Genomic DNA, 27,075 nt, shown 5'->3' with positions numbered 1-27,075 from the left:
GTTACAGATCATAGTCCTTCGTTGAAAAAATCCTCCCATTAAAAGAATAAGACCACCACTGAAAGGGTAACAGCAGAATATTGATAATAAGACGCAAACAAGGCATTGAATAAAACGTTTATGTCCATATTTTGTCATCAACTTATTATGGTAAAAATACTTAGAGTAAAAGAAAAATATACTCTAGTCTAGTTCAACTCCACATCATCAGGCTTTTTTTCGTCGCTATATTATTAATAATAAATAAATCTTGGAATGGGCTTATGCTCGTTGTGCGCACATTTGGAAAGTAGGTTATTAGAAAGCTACAACATTCATTTTAGAATTTTTCCTGATGAGATAAAAACAGCTTAGAAGGAATTTGAGATGCAACGGTGAAAATGTGTTGCAAATCATAGTCCTTCGTTGAAAAAATCCTCCCATTAAAAGAATAAGACCACCACTGAAAGGGTAACAGCAGAATATTGATAATAAGACGCAAACAAGGCATTGAATAAAACGTTTACGTCCATATTTTGTCATCAACTTATTATGGTAAAAATACTTAGAGTAAAAGAAAAATATACTCTAGTCTAGTTCAACTCCACATCATCACGCCTTTTTTCGTCGCTATATCATTAATAATAAATAAATCTTGGAATGGGCTTATGCTTGTTGTGCTCACATTTGGAAAGTAGGTTATTAGAAAGCTACAACATTCATTTTAGAATTTTTTCCTGATGAGATAAAAACAGCTTAGAAGGAATTTGAGATGCATCGGTGAAAATGTGTTGCAAATCATAGTCCTTCGCTGAAAGGATCCTCACATTAAAAGAATAAGACCATCATTGAAGGGGTAACAGCAGAACATTGATAATAAGACGCAAACAAGTCATTGACTGAAACGTTTACATCAATATTTTGTCACAACTTATTATAGTAACAATGCTTAGAGTAAAAAATAAATATACTCTAGTCCAGTTCAACTTTCATTATCAGGCCTTTTTCTGTTGCTATATCATTAATAATAAATAAATCTTGGAATGGGCTTATGCTCGCTGTGCAAGTACTGAATAAGCTTATTTGAACCCAACCTGATATTGTATTTTTCCGCTTTCCTCCAAAAAGAAAAGAGAACATTCAGGGCCGTATTTAAGAAGTGAATATTGTTATTCCATCGAAATTTTTTCAAAATAACTGTGTTTTAAACAAGCAAAGCTTCTTCCCTTGGTACTAATAATAAATATTAATTGTATTGGTTTCCCCCCCCCCCCCCCAAAGAAAATCGTTCGACTCGAAAAAAAGTAATTAATACATGCGAAACAAATTGTCGTTGGGTTTTGTAAAAAAGGTACTTGTATGATATACCTCCTGCATCTCAAGTTATTCATGCATTGACGCACTACAAACCAGTTTCTTTTACCAACTTCTTTCAACTTAGCGTAAGAAAAGGCAAAGAGAATTGACAGAAAAGATGGGAAATATATAATTTGGGCTATATATTTGCAAATTACGGGAAATAATAAATAATAAAATAACCTAGACTCTCTTTTATTATTTGACTTTAAAATCCGCATGTTTCAACATATAACGAAAAATTTAGGAAACAGGTAATTATACAATGTTTACTTTTTTTCCATTCGTTCCGAAGGCTTCATATTTTTATTTAAAATGACAATTATGGAGATTATAAAATAGACCCTATTCCAATTTAGATCCTAGCAGAAAATCTGTCTTTTACCACTGCACTATTAAAAACAAATAATTGTTGTAACGAGTCCATATACGACAAACTTTAAAAATGAACCGAACTTTTTAGATTTGAATGAAAGAGAATAAGATAATTTAATTTGAGATCGTTTAATTGTAACATAGTGTAATCTAATTCAAAAATAGTAGACATGACCATTTGTTCACTAAGTTACCTAGAAGTTGTGTTAGAGAAAGAGTACAATGAGTCTAGATGCACCTTTAGTAGTATCTAGGTTGTCAGGAAATAATAAAATAATCTACACTCTCTTTTATTATTTGACTTTGAAATTACAGCAGTGTTTACTATTTAGTATTTGTTTCCAATTCTTCATATTTAATAGTTAAAATATCAATTTTTAAGATAATACCTCTCAGGGGGGGGGACTAGTATCTCTCCATAATGTTTGAGCCTTGAAAGGGAATGAGAACTATACATTTTCAACCACATGAGCTACTTCTAAAATTCCCACGGCCACAAAATCTGTCTTTTATCACTGCACCATTAATAACAAATAATTGTTGTAACGAGTCCATTTACAAAAAAACTTTAAAAAAACTGAACTTTTTAAGATTTGAATGAAAGAGAATAAGATAATTTAATTTGAGATCGTTTAATTATAATGTAGGATAATATAATTTAAAAATTGTAGACATGACCATGTGTTCTCAAGGATACCTAGAAGTTAGGTCAGAGAAACAGTACGAGGAGTTTGGATACACTTTTAGCCAATGGTATAGCTTTTGGTATAACCTAGAGAAAGCCATATTCTTCCAAGAGGGTAGAATACTACATATTTTTATGAATATAATCATTAGCTAGAACATTACTTGAGGTATTTGAATTGACCCTAGCGGTCAAATCATGGGCACTCCGAAAAACGGATAAAGCTGTGTTTCAATCCTACTTTCTAGGGCGAGATAAACCTTATGAAACAACCGCGAGACAAGGCGAGAAACAACCTTATGAGATAAAGGTTGAGATGGGTAGGGCACGTTCTGGAGATGAAGGATGACAGATTGCCGAAGACTGTCCTTTTCGGCCAACCGTCTAGGGCTAAATGGAAAGCTTGGGGTGGAAGGATGTCATAAAGAAAGATTCAAGGGAAAAAAAAACTTTTTGGGAGGATGTAAAGAGGGAGGTTTTGGATAGATTGGGATGGAGGAGCGCACGTAGCTGTGTTGGCCTCAGGTAACTTGGTGCTTTATTGAGTTGTTAGCAGCAGTATTAAACTCGTCCTCTGTCTAGCTACCTTTAGGCGAACTACAACTGCAATTCCTTTTTTATGAAGATTTGCAATATAGCACCAATTTTTTTATTGCGTAAAATAAATTGCAGACTTATTGACAAATGATAAAATAAATTAAAGCAACGAATTAATTTAGGCAAACTAATTTACACCTAGAAAACATCTTATTTGTGAAAATATCTCTTTTCTGTAAACAGAAAACTCAATTCGTGAATCTGAGTCCATTGGGAAACGATAGGGCTGAAAATCACAGGCTTTTTATATGAACACATTAAGATAGAGATTCAATCTTTCTTTGTACAAAGAAATTCGAACGTACTACGGACGTAACTAGGAATTCTTCCAATAGAGAAGATGCCGCTATGGAAATCTAGCTTTAAAATCATTTTTGTGGACTTTTTAATAAAGAATAAATTCTGTTCCTTACACAGATTAACAATCGATTGCAAAACTTAACGTTCGGTAGACTAGAAACTAAACAACTATCTAAGAGCAACATGAAAAACGTATACCTATTTGTATTTTCAATGAACCTAAGTATTGCCATTTATTTCGAATTCCACATTTCAAGGAACCGATTTAAATACACTTATTATATACAAAAATAAAGCGTCAACCATGGTGAAAATCATGGTGGCTTTAAAAATCCTATAATGGCTTTCTGTCAGTTGATTTGAGTAAAAAAAAGTGTTTCCGTGTTTATGATCTGCTTAGAAATTTTTCAATAACATCAAAAGTTTCGAGGTATATCACAAGCACCAATTATGACAATGATGTCTTCTTCTACCGCACACTTGGTTCTAGCATCTCCAAGAATAACTTGTTCATTGCTACGCGACCTTGCCGCCGTATTTTCTTCCATGTTTCTCTTACGATTCCATCAGCTTGTCGTAAACAAGGTAAGATTAGCAAAAGTTGAGATGCGGCCAGGTGGCTCGATGTATTCCTGGAAAGAATAGAGAATTGAATTTAGAATAAAAAAAGGAAAAAACATGAACATACCACGGAAACTATTTTTTGTAGTAAAATAAATTTAACCTAGTTTGCCGTACACTGATTAAGCCTCACCTTCAATGCTGTTTCATAGTTTAAAAATCTACTTTCAAGTCTCATTTACAGAAGTTAAAATCACCACAGAATAAAACACCCAAATTTTTAGGTTCAGCATTCCAAATACTGTCAATATTATCACTTTACGGGGTATCATATGTTGTTTTTTTTTAAGTATTTTCCAAGCCTGCAACATGGGCGTCAATTCACGAGAATAAAAGGCGGGATGGCAAGACTTATTAGTCAGAATCTAGAGGGCATTTTTTTCCAATGAAAATACAAAAAAAGGCATTTATCAATGAAAATCCAAAAGATAGTATTTTAAAACTCTTGGGAGAGGGCCTATTTACTACCAACCTCATTTAAAAGATTATCACTCATGAAATAAGAAATTTCCAGCTTGAACAATAGACCTTGATCAGATATTAATAACTCCCCCACAAAACTTACACGGCCCCTTCAACTAATTTAATTAAAAACAATTCCACAAAACAAGTTTTTCCAAGGAAAATAAAGAGCTCCATTAAGCCAAAAACAAGCAGAATAAAGTCAAATAATCTTTCAAGCGTAAAACTACCACAAATCACTATCAATAAATGAGTGAAACTCAAAACGAATAGATATTACAATCAATAACCGATCCAAACTCAAAACGAACAAAAATTAATACGAGTAGGGCTAATAACCCCCATGCCTTCTCAAGACCAGAACATAATTTGCATTTTATCAGAAAAAAAATACACTTTAAATGTTTTTTTTTTATTTTTTACTCTCATAAATAAAAAAAAAAATATCAAAATTTTAACGAAGAAATACCAGTATATTAATTAAACTGACAATCCACGTTCATTTGATTTTTTTGTTTTTTTTTCTAGTAAAAGCATAATGAAAATAAATTTTCAAAGCATAGTGGGCCAATTGCATAATTGTGGGTGATCGACATCCCACCATCCCTAAAGATATAGTTGCTGGACCGTTCTACTATGAATGAAAATGAATGGGCTTAAGAAAAGGGCTGCTTGCCTTATAACCTCTTTTTACTCTTAAAAGGGCACCAAAACTTTTAATTTTGAATCAAATTAGTTCATTTAAAGTTTTAAATGATATTTCTAGCTATTATAGAGTGGTCCTGCCTATGATGTTGCTTATATACCCATTTGAAAAGGTACATACATACAGTTTTTTCGTTTAACTGAAACTCCTAAACTTTCCCTAAAATTTTCACCTCAATACCCTTATCGTCATTAGGAAAACATGGAAAATGAAAAGGCATGAGAGAAGGGCTGCTTGCCTTACAATCTCTTTTTACTCTTAAAAAGGGTGCTAAAACTTTTAATTTTGAATCAAATTAGCTCCTTTAAAATTGTCAATGATGTTTCTAGCTATTATAGAGTGGGGCTGTCTATGATATTGCTTATATACCCATTTGAAAACGTACATGCATACCAGTTTTTTTGTTTAACTGAAATTCATAAGCTTTCCCTAAAAGATTCACCTTAATACCCTAATCGCCATTAGTTACAGTAACTGTAGTTGTAGTATTAAAAGTATACACATACTACATACTAACTAGTTCAAAATCCCCGCAACTTACCTTTAAAGGTGTAACTTAATAATATAAGTTGTTCTACAGATATTGCTTTTTCATCTTTTCAAAAAAATCAAGATATTTATTTCTAAAAATCTCTATCACAAGTACATAAAGGGCAAAATTCGGACGGAGTCGACAAGTCACATGTTTTGACTAAAACTGGCAAAAATGCAAAAAGCAATAACGAAAAGCAATGGTCGATCATTTATGAATCAATAATTAAACTCTAAAAAGTCAATTAAAAAGATAAAAACTGGTCAAACCAAACTTAAACAAATACAAATCAGAAAATGAATTAAAATGGACATTAAAAAATTAGGGGGTTGGGGGGGGGCAAAGTAAGCGAATAAATACAATAAGGAACGAGATATAGATATATATAAATTAAAAGGGACACCAAAAAAGTGTCGATAATTTAACTACATAAAATCAATAAAAGAGTTAAAAAGATAAAACTGCGCAAAAAAGGGAGGAGGGACGAAAACAAATGAATAAACACAAAAAAGAACAAAATATAAAATAAATAAAATTACAAGGAGAACTAAAAAAAGGGGAAGGAATCAAGCAAATAAGTGCAAGAGCCTGTGCAGCACCATTTGCTAATAATAAAAGAGAGAAAAAGGGAGACACTAGTGGAATATAAATTTCACCTTCATACCCTTAGGCATGGTTGCAATAGTAGTCACAGTGGTGATATTGATATTACTAGCAATAGTATTGAATAGCGGTAGTACTATTAGCAGCAGAAGTATTAACATATTGCCATTTAATGAGAAGAACATCCCTCTCACCAAGTCCTAGAAGTTTCAACTTAATACAATTACCTGTTTCTATGAAATTTCTGATATGTCCTTTTGATAACCTGTAGGTTCATATACTCATTGAAATTTTGATCTCCGTGCTCTTAGCCCTACAAGTAGCTGCAATAGAAGTACTAGTAGAATTAGTAGTAGTAGTAGCATTAGTAGTAAATGTAGCAGTAAAAGTAGCATTAGCAGTAGTGTGCACATATTGCCTTTTGGTGGAAGATCTACCCCTTTTAGGATTCTCTGAAAGTTCCAACTTATTACAGAAATCAATTCTCAAGATACCCTTTTTTGACAATGTGCATGCGCGTATCGTACCGTCTTTTGATTTAGTTCAAGTTTCCCCTCAATACTGTAAACGGAGTAGTGTGGTAGTAGTATTGTTAGCGTTCAAGAATTGCCTTTTTGATCATCTCCCTTATCATTTTCTGAATTTCCAAAATTAATATACTCAGTTATTCCTGTGTTACACTCTTTTGGCAATTCGTATGCACGAAACTTGCCTGAAAGCCCTTCGTCTTCTTCGAAAGTAAAGTTCAAACGTGCATTCCGTTCTCAATAACATATACTATGTGTAAACAATGAATGGATTGCCTAACTTAACTGTCCTTCTCCTGAGGACTGTGGGGAGGTTGACATCCCTAAAGACATAATTACTGGACCTCTCAACAATGCTGAGCAAAATAGCTCTCTTAAAATTTCGATCGGATGTGTTTTGGGGAATGATAGGCTTGGGGGAGCGGAGGGGCTGATTTCCCTCCATTAACTTTCCCCCGGACTCTGAACAAATACCTATCATAAAATTTATGTTAGATGCATTTGCTGAATACGATATGCAGGAGGGGAGGGGGAGGGTACCTGCCCCCGATCACTTTGACTATTAACAAGGACACTAGAGCATTTGATTTCCATACGAATGAGCCCCCTCCGGAACTTACACGACCACCCTTTCCATAAAAACCACATATACCCTCGGAGCATAATTTATAACCTTTGCGCTGAGGGCTGTAGGGGGGTTGTGATCCTCAATGACATAATTTCCAGACCTCTAAACTACGCAAAACAAAATGGCTGTTCCAAAATTTTTATTAGATGTGTTTTGGATATTGATGGGTGTGCAGGTAGGGACTTGTTGCCGTCCAATCACTTTTGACTATTAAAAATGGCACTAGCCCTTTCAATTTCCAATCGAATGAGCCTTTTTCGGAGTTTTTCCGAAAACAAGTGGTCATCTCAAAATTCCTATCAGATATATTTCGGGAAAAACGAGGTGTCTGTTTTGGCAAAATACCGCTAACATGTTTTTCTTTGTGTGTGTGTGTGTTTGAGTCGGCTGGGCCGTGGGGAGAGGGCCAGGGGTCAGCTCCCGTGATCTTCGGAATAAAATATCTTTAATTAGTTTTTTTCGGGGGAGGGGGTTTGTACCGTGGAAGGAGGACCAGCTCCCATAATATTTTTTCGTTAATGTCTGATTAGGACTTTAAACTCGTTTCTAAGCGCACATTTTCACGATGATGGCAGTTGACCTCTTATTTACTTCATATCCTTGCAAAAACAACTATTCGGTAAAAAAAAAAGTGGATTTCTCCTTCCGGGTCTACTATGGTGTCAAGGCAGAGTTGAACTAAAACTTTTCTCCATGTTCCACAAAAGATGGACGAGAGGAGAATGGAAGCATAACATACTTTTCGTGACTGAATTCATCGCAAGAGCACTGTTTCACGTGAATGGTTGACTTCTATCCAGCTCTTATCCCAGTGAAAATGGGCCCCGACTGTGGTATGGCTTTTTATATCTAGGAATAAGGTCAAATACCCTGCTTAAAATTTATGATATGTAAAAAAAACGAAAATTTGAAGATTTTCGGTTTTACATAGCAAATGTTTTAAGTTGATATGTCTTAATCGAAAAAATGGTTCCTCAAACGTTTAAACACTTGTCAAATCGTTCCTTTGCATCAATTAACATGAATACTCTCCTTAAAACTACATTCAACATCTTCGAAACAAATAAAAGTGCTAGTATTTCTTCTTTTCTGACCTAATTTAGACTAGCAACAAGAATTTTGTTTCCTAAGCGACAACACATTTCTCTTCTCAAAAAGAATCTCATAATCATTCTATAAAATTGAATTCCGTCCTAAAGTCTATCGCTTGCGGAAACGAGACAATTAGAAAATGAATAGCAGAAAATCAATACATCGAGAGAAAATCGCAGCCGAACTGAGGAAAAAACTCACTTTCCATACTACTATGTATTTCCAGTGGGGTCGCATTATGAATTTGTTCTGGGAGAGAGAGGTAGAGGGTATTTTCACACATTGTTGGACACTACTTATTAGAAGGAGCGTCAATTAAGGGGGACTTTCTTCCTAGATTTTTGGCCCCCTACATTTAAAAAAATACCTTTTCTTGGTATTTTCATTGAAATCTACCTTTTTTGGTATTTTCTCTAGATTTAAACAAATACATTTTCCTCCTCGAAAGGAGAATCACGGGAATCATCACCTTGAAAATCACGGTCCAATTGTCTTGCTTCAGACATCAATCTATAGTAGAATCACTTGTCTATCACCGAGATTCATTCAGATTTTTCTAACTTTACTGAAGGCTGTGATGATCAGTTTTTTAGAAGGCCCTTTATCCCAGAGTAACAGTTAGGCAGGTACTACGAGACAGGGGTTTGGGTACCATGGGACACCGTGTTCGATCACCAGATACTTTACTTATTATCGGATACGAAAGGTACAAACCTTAGGCTGCAATAAACAGCAAAACCAGATAATTGTTAAGGAACTTAACCACTCATTCAACTAAATATTTAGTTAGATTCATATCAAACTATAATTTTCATAACTTGTTCATTTCCACTAGAGACAAAAGAAGCTGGTAAACATATCATCGTCAGTTTTGAGGCTTCCGCAAAAGCTTTGTTCCGAGTCTCAAGTTCCTTACCAATAATAAATAAAAAAAAAACAAGTTTTTATAACTGAAAGTAAGGAGCGACATTAAAACTTAAAACGAACAGAAATTACTCCGTACATGCAAGGGACTTTTCCTCCTCAAAACCCCGCTCTTTACGCTGAAGTTTGACTCTTTCTCTTAATTCTACTTTTTAAAACAGTAAAAAACTTCAGCGTAAAGAGCGGGGCATAGAGGAGGAAAAGCCACTTACATATACGGAGTAATTTCTGTTCGTTTTAAGTTTTAATGTCGCTCCTTACTTTCAGTTATAAAAACTTTTTTTTATTTAATTTCTGAATGTTTTTGAATTAATGCATGTTTTGACTGGCTCTCCGCACATAAATAATTTAAAACGAAATTTGCATATTATTTAATTTAGGCTTTATGGCTTTCTCATAGTTCTAATCGGAAGATTTTGAGAGAAAAGGAGCGGGGTAGGAGGCCTAGTTGCCCACCAATTTTTTGATTACTTAAAAATGCAACTAAAACTTTTAATTGTTACGAACGTTTTCATTAGTAAAAAATATACGTAACTTACGAATTAACTTGCGTAACTAACTTCTATATTCGTATGTTTTTATTACGTATATGAGGGCGTTCCACTCCCTCGTCAATGCCTCGCTCTTTACAATAAAGCTTAAATTTTGCCCCAATTCCTTAAGAATGACCCTTGAATCACAAAGGCCGTAGAATAAATAGTTGAAATTACTAAAAATACTTTAGTGTAAAGAGCAAGGTATTACGAGGAGATGAGCCCCTCATATGCGTAATAATTTCTGTTCGTATTAAGTTTTAACGCTGCTCCATACTTTCAGTTGAAAAAACTTTTCATATTTATATTTTCATTGTCTACATTGTTCAAATAATGCTAGAAAATTCTGCGCTCCCTTCATTGAAATTCTCTTCCCTCATAGCAAATTCTCTATGGAAAGATCCTCCCACGTAACCCCCCTCAACTCCCCCCCCCCAAAAAAAAACGAAAAAATCCCCCTAAACACATCTTTACACTTCCAAATAATCATTAATATATGCAAACACTGGTCAAAGTTTGTAGCTTGTAGCCCCTCCCACGGGGACTATGGGGGAGTAAGTCGTCCCCAAAGACATAGTTATTAGGTTTTTCGACTATGATGAATAAAACGGCTATATCAGAATTTTGATCCGGTGACATTGGGGAAAAAATAAGCGTGGGAGGGGGCCTAGGTGCCCTCCAGTTTTTGGTCAATTAAAAAGGGCACTAGAACTTTTAATTACCGTTAGAATGAGCCCTCTTGCAAAATTCTAGGACCACTGGGTCGATACGATGACCCCTGGGAAAAAGAAAAAAAAGCCAAATAAACACGCACCCGTGATCGGTCTTCTGGCAAAAAATACCAATATCCACATTTTTGTGGATAAGAGCTTGAAACTTCTACAGTGGGGTTTTCTACGCTGAATGTGATGGTGCGATTTTCGGTAGGATTTTCGTATGGATCCTCCTATTTTCTAAAATAAGAAAATTTGTCTCAGGCTCGTAACTTTTGATGGGTACTAAACTTGATGAAACTTATATATTTAGAATCAGCATTAAAATACGATTCTTTTGATGTAACTATTGGTATCAAACCTCCATTTTTTAGAGTTTCGGTTACTATTGAGCCATTACTACAGTTCGTTACCACGAACTGTTTGAAAAAACTTTGAGTGAACCACCAATGTAAATTGCTTAATAGCAGAAGGTTACCTCGTTTTCGAAAAGAAAAGTAATAAAAAAATCAGGTCTATTAATTGATTCCAAAAGATAATCTTATCTTTGGACATTGGAGAGAGATAAAAGAAAAAAATAATTAACAGAGAAGGCTTATTACTTAATTACGAAAAGTTATCTCATTTGCGGAAGGAAAATAAAGAAAAAAAAATGTTATAAGAGAGCAGTCTCGTCATTCCACATAGTACTGTAGTATAAAATTTGTAGACATGAATATATAGAGTCGAAGATTACTTGAACAGACCGGTGATTCGTGGTGATAGAAATATTTAAAAAATTGCATAGCAATAATAATACTTATTTATATATTTCTAATAGTTATTACATTTTAGATACTTAGACTTCTTATTTCTTAACTTAAAAACCTCAAACACTTCATTTCATTGCTTCTTTGCTTTAAAGACTTCTTTGAAGACTTCCAGTTCCTAACACTTAGATAGTGATGCAAGATTCTCCTCAAAACAAACTATAAACGCTTCTGTTTTAAATTCCCACGGATCATTTCCTTTTCCACCACGCGCTCTTACAGACTTTACTGCAAAGAGCGGCTACGACTTTCCCTTCACCCATATCTATCTTGTCTCTCTTTTTAGTGTCGCTGGCACTTCCCTTACCGTTACCGATAAACAACTTTACAGAAGAAATTAATTGTAAAAACACCGTAAAAGTGCTTACATCTTAACATCTCAGATTAACTTTGATAGAATTGTCCTACGAAACAGATTTCAGAATGAAATGATAACGCATATGAAAAAGGAATAAGTCCCAATTAAATCAATAAAAAAATTTCAAATCATTTCTACGAAGATAGAGTAAGTTCATTAAAGCAGAGATTGTGGCAGAACAGATCCAGGACTGTAGTCACAATTCCAATTTTTGAGCGATTCCTGAGAATATACGAGAGGGATGTCTAACTATGAGAAAGACTAACTATAAAAGGCAAAAGGTCATTATTAATCAAAACAAGGTTTCTGTACATCTTCATTATTTTTTACATTTCAGGATGTATCTCTTTTCCTCGGCTCCCCTCAGAACAAGGTTTCTGTACATCTTCATTATTTTTGACATTTCAGGATGTATCTTTTTTCCTCGGCTCCCCTCAATGGTTAACACACTGTCTGGTACTCGTATAAACATTTTGAGTTAAAACACTCCCCCAAAGAATATATTAGCGATATAGTGTATACCTAACGTAAAGGAATTGGCTCATTCAAATTTGACTGTGAAGTTTAACTTATCAGAGGAAAGAAGATGATTTTCGAAGCATTAAACCTAAGGTGGTTGCTTCATTCGTCTTATCTTAGGTCTTCCCAATACCCAAGTTACTATAAACACATTTTTGTTTCATTACAGTCCAAACTGTTTATATTTTTCGTCTTCACTAAAGTCAGCTATTTTCTGGAAAAGCATTAAAAATTATCCAAAAAGTCACTATTCCTAGGTGAAAAACTATTTTGTCTCTCCCCAAGACTGTGGTCGATGATTAAAACAGATTAAGACAGTTAATATAACTTACTGACATAAGTCAGTTAATATAACTTACTGACATAAGTCAGTAATAAGTTAAATCCAATTTAGGGTATGACTAGGATCGTCGGATCTTTTGATTCTAGGATTTTATCCATATCTTTTTGAATTCTCCATTTAATTGCTATTTTTGGATCCTTTTTTTAATTTAGTGATCCCCGCCTTCGAGTCACATATGAGTGCCAGTCTACAATGTTCGTAAGTGCATTTTAGAGGCATACTCTTAAATTTTGATAGAGAACACGATCAGACACAAAATAAAATGATGTGACTTCGGATTTCAAAATTTCACATAAAGGTTTGACTAAAATAAGTTTTTAAATTTTTTAGAACAAACAACACATTTTCACTCAAGGATTTTGACATAAAAAATATGTATGAATTGCGCTGAAACTTTTTTGGACGGTATCCCCTACCTGCTATGAAGTAACGTTAGAACACGTCATAAACGCACAAACATGTCTGAAACGTAAGCTTTTTGTAATTCCATTTAAATAGCCTACTGTTATCATTTGTGGAAAAAAAATCTTAACACAGACCAAGAAGAGGAAAACTTAACAAGAGGGGAAGTGAGATAATACTACTACGACTATTACTACTAACAACTTACAGTAGCACTCAGCCACCTGAGGCCAACACAGCTGCGCATACTCCTTTCAGATCTCTTTACACTTCTAATGAAGTTCTAATTTCCCTTAAACATTTTCTTACGACATCCTCATACCCCATTCAAGGACAACCTGCTTTTCGTTCGGCCCTAGACGGTTGGCCGAGAAGGAAAATCTTTGATAATCTGTCATCCTTCATCCGCAGAACGTGTTCTAGCCGTTTCAGACTTTTTCTCATTATAGCCCTAGAAAGTGGGAATGAACAGCATTTTTCGAACAGCTTACTGTTTGAGATACAGTCAGTCAGTCGGGTAAAATCAAAAATATTGTCCCACAAAAAGTGGACTTGCTAGACAAAAAGTCTACAAAACGGTCTATTTCGTCTAGTATTAATTAAACATCATTCCACACAGCCACTTACGAGTCCAGTATTATTGATATAAAGGAATAAGACTAGGAAACTCGCCATTTAGTGTTAGGAAAAAATAATACTAAAAATAAGTGTTTTAATCTAATTGTAATGTAATGTAATACCTTTTTCGTCCCAAAAATGGCCTGTCTCCCCTACACCCTACGAGGTAAAAATGCCTCTGCAAAAGTGACTAAAAAGTCACTTTTGAAAAGCCAAAAGTGGCTTTTCACTCGGTCCTGTGGCTACTGTGCTTTCATTCAGTACAGTGTTTCTTTTGTATACAGTGGTTCGTAGTTGCCTTTGAGACAACGTGTAGTTTGGGTGGACAGGTTGGAAAATTATGAACTAAAGAATTGAAGTTTGGTTAATCCGAATGAAAAATATCAAAACACAATGAAAATATAATACTTTAGAAAAAATATGGGCTATATATTTGCACATTAGAGAGGGGGGCATGACTTAAGCTATCGCTCCCTAATTAGTGTAGAAATAAATAGCCGTGGATCATCATCACGGATGGACAGGTTTGAAGATAATGCAATCCAACAAAAAGCAAACATCTTAGCCCTCAACCTACAACAAATATTGAAAATATTGATAAAAGATTCTTATTTTGATTAATAAAGGGCAAATGAGTGCTCCCTCTCTCACGAAAAAATCTTATCAGTTTTGATTAAAGTAGAATTTAAAACAAAAATACTAAATTGAAAATACTAAAAAGTAAAGAATCACACACGGAAGACACATACCTCACTGCTGCGACGAGGTCAAATAAAGAAAGAACCAAAGCATCTTTCACATCTTGAAGTCTTCCTGGCTCTTCAACAATACAATTGCAATTGATCAGAGCAATAGCCTTCAAATGAAAATATTCTTCTTTCGACAAACCAATTTGTTCCATTCGATCCATAAGCTGCACTATCTAAAGCAGAAATATCAGTTGAGAGAAGCTATTCCATGTCTTTGTCGAGGACACCATTGTTAATTTTATTTCCACTTACTGAATGTAGGAAGGCTCGTGCCCACTGTTTAAAATTATATTAAAAGAGTATTTCTTGGGAATTTAGTAATTCTTTTTTTTTTGGGGGGGGGGGGTCGAGAATGGGTTGTAGGGCTGGAGGGATGAGTGTATGGAAGATTTGGGGATGGCTGGAGTAGTATTTCAATGGTGGCTGTAGCCCAGGAGATGTGTGGGAGAGGGTAATTGTTTTTTTTTCTCTTTTTATTAGTTTAGGATGTTTCTAGGAATATTTATGTAACCTATTGCTATGTGTTAGCAAAATTAATTTTTTTCCCTGGCGTAGTGGTTTATATTTGTAATAGTTTATATTTTTGTTTATTATGTTAAATAAAAGCATAAAAAAGTATATCTGAACTTCAATTTTTTTCCATGTAAAACAAAGCTAAATTATACCAATAGTGACAGATACAATCTCTTTATCTATGACAATATTCAGATATTAAAAGAAGCAATTTCTAGAAATAGTCTGTTTATGCATTAATACGTAATGAATCGAAAAAGTTTTCCTAGTGCTACAATAGAAAGAAAACGAGCAGATGTTACATTGAACTGGTATTAAAAAAAATGATTCAAACAATCATTTTGCTACATGAGATATGTGCACCGGAATCCTATTTCAATTACAACCGGAATATGAAATTCATATTTTTAACCGATAAATTGATTGACTCTATTACAAATATATGCAGATACAAACTATCTACATGTTAAGTATGTTCGAGGCCCAATGAGCACCAAAATTAAGCAGTTCCTGGTAGCAAACTGTAAATACAAGGGTGACTCGTGCTAGTCCTACAAAGAAGTTTTGCTTGATTTTCGCAAAAGTGGATAATACCCAAAAAAGATTGATCATGACGAAAGTTGCACTATGAAATTCAGCTTTTTAGAGAACCCCACTTCAGAGGTTTCAAGCCCTTTCTAAGAAAAAAAAATATAAAATGCGGCATTTTTTTCCTAAGTAGAGAATCCACAGATGCGTATTTATCTGTTGTTGTTTTTTCCAGGAGTTACCATTTCGAACAAATGGTCCCAGAATACTGAGACAGAGCTTATTTAATCCAAAATTGAAAGATCCAGTGTTCTTTTTAAAAAGCAAAAGGGATTTCTGCCACCCCAAAGTGGCGTTTTCAGCTGTTTTGTACCGCAAACAAGCGATTGTGCCCCAAAGAGCAACCATGCGAAGGGGAGCATCGTCTCCTGGCCACAAGTACCACCAACCGTGGGGACATCTGCGAAAATAAAAATTTGCTCGAAGATCTCGCCTTGAAAACCTTCGAAATGACGGATTGAAAAATTGAAACATTGAAGGATGTATTTTTCATGGATGATTACCATTCTTGAAGAATCGTTATATAAGTATTTAATTTGAATGTAAAAACGGAGGGTTGAGGAGGGAGCAGTAGCATCCCTCAAACTTAAGGAAGCCTTAGATCAAACTGTTCTTAGTAACAAACTGCAAATGAATAGTTAGACTGATCAATAGTAACGAAAACTCTAAAAAAAAACAAAAGGAAAAAAAAACCATTATACAACAAAATATGTTGTAAAATGATTCTAGATATGCAAATATATATATATTTTAAAGCTGCTCGTCAATGAGCACCTTGTGCTACACTAGGGAGAAAACGAGCAGATGTTATATTGACCTGGTATTAAAAAATGACTCAAACAAACATTTTGCCCCATGAGATTGTGCAACAGAGTCCTATTTCAATTACAATCGAAATATAGAATTTACATTTTAATCGATAACTTGATTTAGTCTATTAAAAATATGCGCCAGTGTAAACTATCTACAGGTTGATCATGGTCTAGGCTCAATGAGCACCAAAATTAAGCAGTTCCTGGTATCAAACTGTAAATAAGGGGTGGCTCCAGGGTTACCACCCATAGCGATTTATCACTATTTCTGGTGATTTTTCATGTTGCTAAATAATTTTTTCTGCCTGGTAATTTTATAGTGAATTTCATTTTACAACTAGTGATTTTTTCCTAAATCTAGTGGATTTTCACGATATTGAGCGTAGATTCATGATTCAATCGAATAATTCATACAGGATGCAATTAAGTAAAAAAAAAAAAATAATAGTCCATTAAACTTCCTGATAAGTTCAACATTTGCAATTCTGCGAATGTACCGCCTTTGAAACATTTGATTTCGCACCATATCAGATATAATCATGCTCAAGGCTCAATGAGCACCAAAATTAAGCAGTTCCTGGTAGCGAACTGTAAATACAGGGGTGACTCGTGCTAATCCTACCGAACAATATTGCTTGATATTTGAAAGAGGGGGAAACAACCAAAAAGGAGTGATCTTGATGACAGTTGCATTGTCGACTTCAGCTTATCAGATAACCTCATTGAAGAGGTTTCAAGTCCCTGTCTAAAAAAATGAAATATTGCGTTTTTTCCTAAGAAAGTAATTCACAGATGCGTGTTTACTTTTGTTGTTGATGGGTTTTTTTCCACAAGTTATCGTATCGAACAAGTGGTTCTAGAATATTGAAAGAGGCCTCATTCAAACGAAAATTTGAAGATCCACTGCTCTTTTTAAGTAGTAAAAGTGATTTTGTCACCCCACAGTGGCGTTTCCTCCTGTTTTGTATCGCAAACCGACTATCGTTCCCCAAAGAGTAGCCATGGGGGGGCATTGCCCCGTAGCCCAAAGTATGGGCAACCATGAGGCATCCACATAAATAAACATATTTTCGAAGACCTCGCTTTGAAAACCTCGAAACGAAAACCTTATAATTCGAATTCGATATTTCCCGAGAAATATTGAAGGGTGCATTTTTCATGTAGATCGTTACATGAATATTTAACTTGACCGTAAAAAGGGAAGGTTGAGGAAGGAGTCGTAGCCCCCCTCAAACTTAAGAGAGCCTTAGATTTTTCCTCTATATTCACAGCACCAGGTACTTAAAGGTATCTGATATGCCGCTCCACAAATCTAACAGTTCGTAAAAACAAACTGTAAGTAAAGAATAACAGTTGTGAATAGTAACCAAAACTGTAAAAAACAGAAGTCTTCACTGGAACGTATTTAAAAGATAAATTTATAGCATGCTGAATCTAAATATGTAAATATGTAGGATTTTAAAGCTGCTCGTCAAATGCTATTGCCACCCTAAAATTTGAAAGATTCTAAAATTAGAGGTTAACTCCCCAAAAAAGGGCGCAATCGAGATGAATGTTGTACAGCGTAATTCAACAGTGATGAAAACCCTAAAGTCACTATCTACAAAATATGTAATTGACATAAAATTGAACTCCCCATTTTTCCAATTAGGCCTATATAGCTGTGTAAGTAGGTCAACTTCTTTTTCACTGTCTTTGCTGCTTCAAACGTCATCCTCCAAGTCAAGCGGGAATTTTATGGTGTCTTTTAGTATATCATATTTAAATTATTTAAACTGCGTTGACAACCATAGCTTTCACTTTTCAAACGATAAAACTTTCATTGTAAGCAATTTAATCATTATGCTGGATGCTGAACGATATAACTAATTTTTAACGAATGTTGAACAGTACACGATTCCGATTTTTTTACTACTTCAGACAGTCACCTAGCTAGCGCAGTTTCAGTATGCTGTCGATCAATTTTCAAAATCGTATAAATGAATCTCGGGCGCCAATAAGCAACAAAGACTGCAGTAATTCTAAAGGCAGCGTGTTACGCAAGCTAGACTTACAGGAGTGCGAGAAACTGAAAAAAACGTACAAGAAAGATAAAAAAAATACAAAAGTAAAAAAAAATTGTCCACTGAATATGAAGTTTTATTTCCAACTGAGCAAATGTAGGCATATCAGTAAAAACTAAGCATGCGCCAAGAAAATCGGATTCGAGATCCAACCTTAGCATAATAGTTGGGATGATTTTATCATATGATCTATAGTTGGCATAATAGTTGGGATGATTTTATCATATGATCTTATCATAACCAGATCAGATGATTTTTATTCTATTTAATGGAAGGTTTCTGCCACAATGGTGCCAAAGATATTTCAGGTTTTCTGGATATTCTTGATGAAGCAATGCCCGATGGGTAAGAAAATAATTCTAAGTTTATTTTTTGAATACTTTTAAACAAAGGATAGGATGTAGTTAAATGTGGAAAGTTAGTTGAATGAGGAATAATTACATAATTTCCAGGGAGACTTTACCGCGGAAGAGAATACCCATAGGGGGGGGGGGGTTGCTTTTCAGTACAAATTTGTCCGCGCAGTTTTTTCTTTGAACACTATCCCTTTTTTGTCATTTCCATCTACTAAATGGGAAAACAACCTAAAGCACACTTTTGGGTATCAAATTGCAATTTAAGTCTGCCTTATTAAGTCTTATTTATTAAAGGGAATTAATTACATAGGAGAAAAATGTAAATGATTCCATAACTAGCCCTTTATGACGTCTATGTGTCTGGCCCAGCCTTTCCATTCCAGAAATTTTGCCGGAATTGCGCTTTTAGGATACCATGTTGCACTTTATGACAGCTTTATTGAGTTAAATTAAAAAATACTAGTAATTATACTAGCTCAATTAGAGTAACTACTACTACTAGTACTACTAATTCACCACAGCACCAAGCCGCTTGAGGCCAACACAGCTACGAACGCTCCTCCTCCAACCCAATCTGTTCAAGGCCTCCCTCTTTACACCCTCCGAGGAAGTTCTCGTTTCCTTTAAATCTTTATTTATGACATTCTCCCACCCTAGACGAGGACGAAATGCTTTCCGTTTAGCCCCAGACGGTTGGCCAAAAAGGACAATCTTCGGCAATATGTCATCCTTCATCCGTAGAACGCGGCCTAACCATCTCAACCTTTCTTTCATTATAGCACTAGAAAGCGGGATTGAACCAGATTTTTCGAACTACCTACTGTTTGAAATACGGTCAGTCAGCCGGGTACCCAGAACAATTCGTAGGCAATTTCTCTGGAAAACATCTAGTAAATTTTCATCCGCTTTTCGAAGCGCCTATGCTTCAGAGCCATATTTGACCACTGTCATCACTGTAGCTTTCAATATTGTAATCTTGATTTGCAGACTTATCTTCCTATTCTTCCAAACTTTTTTTTAACTGTGAAAAAAAACCTGAGCCTTGGCTATTCTACTTTTAACATCTTCGCTGCTCCCATCGTCTTTACTAATAATACTATCAAGGTAAGTAAAGCTGCTCACCTGATCAATTTTTTCGTTACCTTAAGTCACCTTTTCATCTTCACTTTTTCATAGCCTTAGTGACTTATTCTTCTTAATATTAATTTTTAACCTATTCTAGCACCCTGAACTCACAAAACCTCTAAAAATTCATTCATTTTGCTCACACTTTCATCTAATACGCTTAAATCGTCAGCATAATCAAAGTCCAGGAGAGTTTTCCTCCCCATTTGATTCCGTGGTCTCCAATTGCCTTTCCTGTGCTCCTTAAGACAAAGTCAATCAAAATGATCCATATGAAGGGGGATAGAACACAACCCTGCTTAACTCCTGATTTAATACAAAACTAGCTGCTAACCTCATTTCCAACCTTGACCGCAGCATTATTATTCTCGTACATAGCACAAATCACTTTAATGTATTTGTCTCGTATACCACATAAGGATAAGACCTTTGCTAAAGCTCTTCTATCAACAGAATCGAACGCTTGCTCATAATCTATAAAACTGAGGACCAAATGTGTCGGACAACGAAGGCAGTTCTAAATTATTAACCTAAGAGTGAAAACTTGGTCAACACATCCTCTACCTTTTCTAAAACCGCACCATTCTTCTCTTATAACTTTGTCTACAGCATCTCTCAGTCTAAAAAGTATCTTATTACTAAGTAATTTGCTACCTAAGAAAAACTAGACTAATGCCTCGATAATTAGGACACTCGCTCTTGTCACCTTTCTTACATATTGGTTTACATAACGTTTTCCTAAAATCAGTAGGTACTTAGCCTTTTTCAAAAATCATGTTCATAATCTTCAGTAGCTTATTTCTAACCTCAGAGCAACCATATTTAAGGAACCTATTTATCACACTATCAGCACCTGGAGCCTCATTATTTTTTAATCCTTTTAGTACTGTCGCTAATTCTTTCTCCGAAAACAAATCTTCCTTCACATCTAAGGTATCACAAACTTTTTCATTTTCATCTATATCTTTTCCTGCAACTGTTTCTCGGTTTAGCACATTCTCAAAATTTCCCACCCATCTCTCTTTAACTCTTTCCTTATCACTAATTGTGGTCCCATTCCTATCTTTAACTGGGACTAGTCCAGATTGACTTCTCCCTCTCAATAAAATTAACATGCCAGTATAATATTTTACTATTATGCCGTCTAGCTGCATCTTCCAGATCCACGGTAATTTTATCCATGTCCTTCCCTTCACATCTCCTTGGTTCATATTTTAATGCTTTCTCCACTTTCTTTACATTCCTTTTGTTTTCATACGATCTATCACTCAGATAACTCTTGTACAAATCCCTTCTACTCTCTATTAAGCATTAAGTCTTTTCACTAATAATCCTAGCTGCAGTCTTAACTTTCTTCCCTAAGACACCATCAGCAACTTCACAAATTGTTTTTCTAAAATTATTCCATCCATTTTCCACATTGCCAAATTTTAAACTCTCAAGTTTAGTATCCAACAGTTCCTTGAATTTTGTTTTCGAATTTTCATCCTGGAACCTACAAACATTTAACTTCCCGGGACGTAGTTAAACTTCCGAAATTTCATCATCAAGACAACCTACTTTAACAACACTTTAAATTAACCTTAGACTTTAAATTAACAACACTTTGAATAACCTATGGGTTATTCAATTAGAATTATATAGGTTATTCAGTTAGAAACCCCATATGGGTAATTGTGGTAATGAACTGTAAGAATGGAGCGACACGGCTCAAGAGTGACCGAAATTCTTAAAAACGGAATTTCAATATAGATAGATTTACAATCGGCTTATTATGTTGATTCCAAATATGTATAAAATTTACTAAGCTTAGTGTTACCCATAAAAGGCTATGAATGCAAAAATTTGCCTTAGTTTCAAAAGGGGGAAGAAACATCCCCTTGTATTAACAAAAATTAAACTATTATATTCAGTCTATCTGAGAACCCTACTGCCGAGGTTCAACATTACGAGCTTTCCTATCTGAAATAAATGTTGAATTTTGTATTTTTGCTAGAAGAAAAATCACGAATGTGTGTTATTTGTTTTTTTTTCCATGGGTGACTGTAGGAAAACGGTCCTAGAGCATTGGGAGAGGGTTCATTTGAACACAAATTAAATTTTTTAGCGCCCTTCTTTGTGACCAAAAAATGTAGGGCAACTAGCCCCCCTCAAACGTCCCTTTTTTCTCCAAAATCGTTCTATCACAATTTTGAGATAGTCGTTCTGTTTAACACAGTTGAAAGGTTCAAAAACTATACCATTAGATTTAACATGACACCACGCAGCTCCTGGGGGCAGGTCTTTAAGTTATAAAATATGTCCATTGTTTACATATAGTATGCGTTATTGGGAAGTATATAGAAAATCTTCGGGGGGAGGGGTGCTTGTTGTGGAATTCAATGAGGACAATTTTCCATGGGGTTTGATCATGTGGAATTTAATGGGTTTCGGAGGGAGGGGTGCTTGTTGTGGAAATCAATGGGGTCAATCTTCCGTTCGATCAAAATTTTGAGTCATTTTGTTCAGCATAGTTGAAAGGTTTAAAATCTATACAATTAGATTTAACACGAATCCACGCAGCTCCTGGGGACAGGTCTTTAAGTTATTAAATTAAAAAAAAGGTTTTTTTTTTTTTTTACTGAAAGTAAGGAGCGTCATTGAAACTTAAAACGAACAGAAATTACTCCGTATGTGAAAGGGACTTTTCCTCCTCAATACCCCGATCTTTGCGCTAAAGTTTGACTCTTTCTCTTAACTCTATTTTTTAAAACAGTAAAAAACTGTAGCGTAAAGAGCGGGGCGTTGAGGAGGAAAAGCCCCTTTTATATAAGGAGTGATTTCTTTAATAATTTTTGTTTTAAGTTTCAATGCTGCTCCTTACTTCCAGTTAAAAAAAAAACTTGTTTTTTCTATTTGATTTCTGAACGTTTTTGAATTAATGCATATTTTGATTTTGACTCTGCGCACATAAATAATTAAAACGAAATTTGCATATTAATTTTTTTTGGCTAAATGGCTTTCTTATAGTTTCAATCGAAAGATTTTGAGAAAAAAGGAGCGGGGGAGGAGGCCCAGTTGCCCTCCAATTTTTTGATTGCTTAAAAAGGAAAGAGGAACTTTTAATTTTTTTACTAACGTTTTCATTAGTAAAAAATATAAGTAACTTACGAATTAACTTACGTAACGAGCTTCTATATTCGTATATTTTTATTACGTATATGAGGGGGTTCACCCCCTCGTCAATACCTCGCTCTTTGCACTAAAATATAAATTTTTTCCCAATTCCTTAAGAATGACCCCTGAATCACAAAGGCCGTAGAATAAATACTTGAAACTGCTAAAAATACTTTAGCGTTAAGAGCGAGGTATTATGAGGAGGTGAACCCCTCATATGCGTAATAATTTCTGTTCTTCTTAAGTTTTAATGCTGCTCCTTACTTTCAGTTGAAAAAACTTCTAACATTTATTTTTTCATTGTTTCCATAAATAATGTTAGAAAGTCCTGCGCCCCCTTTATTGAAGTTCTCTTCCGCCATGACAAATTCCTCCAAGGAAAGTTCCTCCCACGAATCCCCCCTCAACTTCTCCCCCCAACCAAAAAATCCCTCTAAAAACGTCTGTACACTTCCCAGTAGCCATTAGTATATTTAAACAACGGTCAAAGTTCGTAACTTGCAGCCCCTCCCACGGGGAATGTAAGGAATAAATCGTCCCAAAAGATATAGTTATTAGGTTCTTTGACTATAACGATTAAAATGGCTATCTCAGAATTTTGATCAGGTGACTTTGAGGAAAAATGAGCGTGGGAGGGGTCCTAGATGCCCTCCAATTTTTTGGTCACTTAAAAAGGGTACTAGAACTCTTAAGTTCCGTTAGAATGAGCCCTCTTACGACATTCTAAGACCACTATGTCGATACGATCACCCCTGGTAAAAAAAAAAACAAAAAAAAAAAAAACAAATAAACACGCATCCGTGATCTGTCTTCTGGCAAAAAATGCGAAATTCACATTTTTGTGATAGGAGCTTGAAACTTCTACAATAGTGTTCTCTAATAGAGAATAGGGTTCTCTAATAGATCTAATAGATCTAGGGTGGTGTTATTTTCGTTATGATTGTATTACTCTTAGGGGGGTTTCCCCTTATTTTCTAAAATAAGGCAAATTTTCTCAGGCACGTAACTTTTGATGGGTAAGACTAAACTTGATGAAACTTATATATGTAATATCAGCACTAAAATGCGATTCTTTTGATGTAACTATCGGTATGAAAATTTATTTTTTTAGAGTTTCGGTCACCATTGAGCCGGGTCGCTCCTTACTACAGTTCGTTACCACGAACTGTTTGATACAATATGCCCATTGTTTACATATATTATTCGTTATTGGGAAGTATACAGACAATTTTCGAGGGGGGAGGGGTTCTTGTTGTGGAATTCAATGGGAACCATTTTCAGTGGGGATGGAAATTTACATGGGTGAAGTTTCCTGGGAAATTTGGCACTGGGAGAATTTGACAGGATTCCTATACGATTTTTTGTTTGTTTGTCTTATTTTCTCTTTGCCAACTCAATTTTGCATGTAGAAATTTTCTGGGAGAAATTTTTCAGCGTGTTTTGATTTCCGGGAAAAAAATGTTCACGGAAGGGAAGATTTCCGAAGTGATCAGAAAAACAATTAGAGCTTAAAGTTTTTTTTCAAATGAAAGTATGCTAAGGATAATTTTGCAGGCTGAATCGTCTGCTAGAAATTTTGCGGAGTGGAGGGGGGCAATTTTCAGCAAGGATAGAATGGTCCAGAAGGAAATTTAAGAAGGTGGGGTGTATTTTCGCTGAAGGAATTTTCCACGGAAAATTTTTTCGTAAGGGGAGAGAATTTTTCATACAGTGAGAAAGAATTATCGGCATTGTTCGAAAAATATATAGAAGTTAAATAAAAAAAATACACTAACGGAAAGCAAGGAGCAACAATAAGACCCAAAATGAACAGAAATTATTCTGTGTATGAAGGGTTTGCCACCCTCCTCAATATCTTGTTGTTTACGCTAAAGTTTGACTGTTTGTCCCGATTTTTAAAGCACTTAAAACTTTGGCGTGAAGAAAAAGGCTTTGAGGAGTGGGGCAACCCCTTCGTATGCGAAATAGTTTCTGTTCATTTTGAATTTTAGTATTGCTCCTTAGTTTCAGTTGACAAAAAATTGTTTCTTTATTTAATTTTTACAGAATAGCCTATATCTATAATACTATACTGTCCTCTCGTTGTTTTCGCTTTTCTGTACATTTTTTTAACCAGCTCTGAAAAAAGAATTGACATAAATGTAATAAAGATTATTACTGAAGTTAATCGCATTTCACACAACACCAGCACTACTTGTGGGAGTTCTATCACTGCATTATTATGCTGCAAGAACTATCCGATACAAGTAGGAATAAGGTGGATTCTATATATATATATATATATATATATATATATATATATATATGTATATATCATGAAAAGAGAAATCACCAATGCAACAGCACAAACACAAAAAAAAGATGAAAAAAAAAAGAAAAAAAAAAAAAAAAAAAAAAAAGGAAGACTGTTTTCCTAAATATCATGTTTAGATATTTTGTGTGCAAACATAAACGGTATCATCATATACTCTTTTCTGTATATATCAGCTTTAACAAGCAGTACTAGGAGACCGAGCTTTGCTGGGTGAGAGGAATTTTAGGCGTAAAATGACATTCAGTGTACCCGACCCCCCTACGGAAATGAATAGACACAACTACCTGATTCACACAAAAAAAAAGTTTGTGTAATTCTTCTAGATTTATCATATGATCGTATCACAACCAGATTCGATGATTTTATTCAATTTCGGTACTATCCTTAGAATTAGAAGTTTCAAGTTACTCGGGAAATTAATTTTCCCCTCCCAGCACCTTTAATACGTTTTTCTTAAATTGTCTGCTGTATCAAATTCAAGACACAAGAGCCATAAAAAAAACTGTCAAAATGGTGATTGACTTTCCGACAAGGGTGAGTGAATATCAATCACGTCATTATTATTCTTAAAAATTCTGACGTCGGTTAATTTTCTCTTGTTTGTATAAAATTTGTATTCAGCAACTATTAAATTAAGGACGTTCGATACCGTAAATCTTATTTTGCGAGTCTCAGCGTCGGCTGAGTCCATTAGTTAATTTTCCCAGCACTATAGGGAGTTCCAGATTAATTTTTGTAAAAATTGATAGGGGACCTTAAACGCGTCAACAGTTCGAAGAGCTAGCGAGAGGCTTGTCTAATCAATGTACGGAAACACAACACACATAACGTGCATCCTTTGTCCGCAAAAATTTCAGTCAAAGCAGATAGAACAACAGGAAACTTCCAAAGCTGTTCAATTATTCAATGATACTTCTTTTGAGCTGATTTTTAATGTTTTCCAAGTAGGTTTACAAAAATATTCTTAGTGAATGCCCTGTCCTGAATTTTGAAAACAAAAATCTGCCAAGTTCAATGAAAAAAAGAAACATTTATGCTTTCTAATGATGCAAGGTCAATTAAATCCTAATTTCTTTATCTCAGGGACAAAACAGGAAAAGTTAAATGTTTTTCTAAGACTTTCAGGAAAGTAGGTATTGGCCTTTAGTTTTCTGTCATTTATTTAGATCTTTTGTCAAAGCTATACAAGTTATGGAAAGACCGCCCAATCAGTTCTGAATAGTTTGACCAGACAAACTAAAAATGCTTGCAATGGATGAGATAGAGTGATTCATTTGGATATCGAATAGCCTTAATTAACCCCCGTGTAGGTTGAAAAAAATAGTAAATTGAACTTTGTGTGATCTCAGCAAGGCATTTTAACAAAAAATATTGCTATTTCGGACTGTAGTTTTTGTAAAGCAAGTTTGTTTTTCTTTTGTCAAGTTTAGAGGCATGAATTCACGGATTCATTAAATAAAAAACAAAATGTATATCTACAACTAAGTCTAAAAATAAAAACAATATTTTTTTCCTTTTGAGAGTCAGGGTGGGGGGAATCGAATTTCAGCGGGGGGGGGGGGGCGATCAATTGGGGGAAAATTCCAAACGCTCTTATTATGTCTGAAATTTACTTCACCGAGCAAAGGTTTGGTTCAATACGGCAGATTATAAACATCCTGTTGATTAGTACGATAACTAAGCAAGAACCAAGAAAATGCGGAAAAAGATGAACTTA

At 34.8% G+C, this 27,075-nt stretch overlaps 1 protein-coding gene across 4 annotated transcripts in view; it reads right to left on the bottom strand.

The window, feature by feature from the left end:
* Nucleotides 1-3,511: 3,511 nt before the first annotated feature.
* Nucleotides 3,512-27,075, bottom strand: part of LOC136029408 (estrogen-related receptor gamma-like) — a 180,060-nt gene continuing 156,496 nt past the window's right edge. For 3 of the 4 annotated variants that reach the window (XM_065707771.1, XM_065707774.1, XM_065707772.1), the window contains 2 exons: nt 14,432-14,604; nt 3,512-3,924 (listed from right to left, as the gene is read on the bottom strand). In XM_065707771.1, the coding sequence (XP_065563843.1) occupies nt 3,762-3,924; nt 14,432-14,604 (336 nt within the window). In that variant the 3' untranslated portion in view covers nt 3,512-3,761. Of the gene's footprint in view, nt 3,925-6,514; nt 6,540-14,431; nt 14,605-27,075 lie in introns of those variants that run through there. The other variant, XM_065707773.1, reaches the window with a different exon arrangement.

Source organism: Artemia franciscana, chromosome 7, assembly GCF_032884065.1.
Source record: "Artemia franciscana chromosome 7, ASM3288406v1, whole genome shotgun sequence".
Classification (NCBI taxonomy): Eukaryota; Metazoa; Arthropoda; class Branchiopoda; order Anostraca; family Artemiidae; genus Artemia; species Artemia franciscana.
This window is presented reverse-complemented; position numbering and strand designations above follow the sequence as displayed.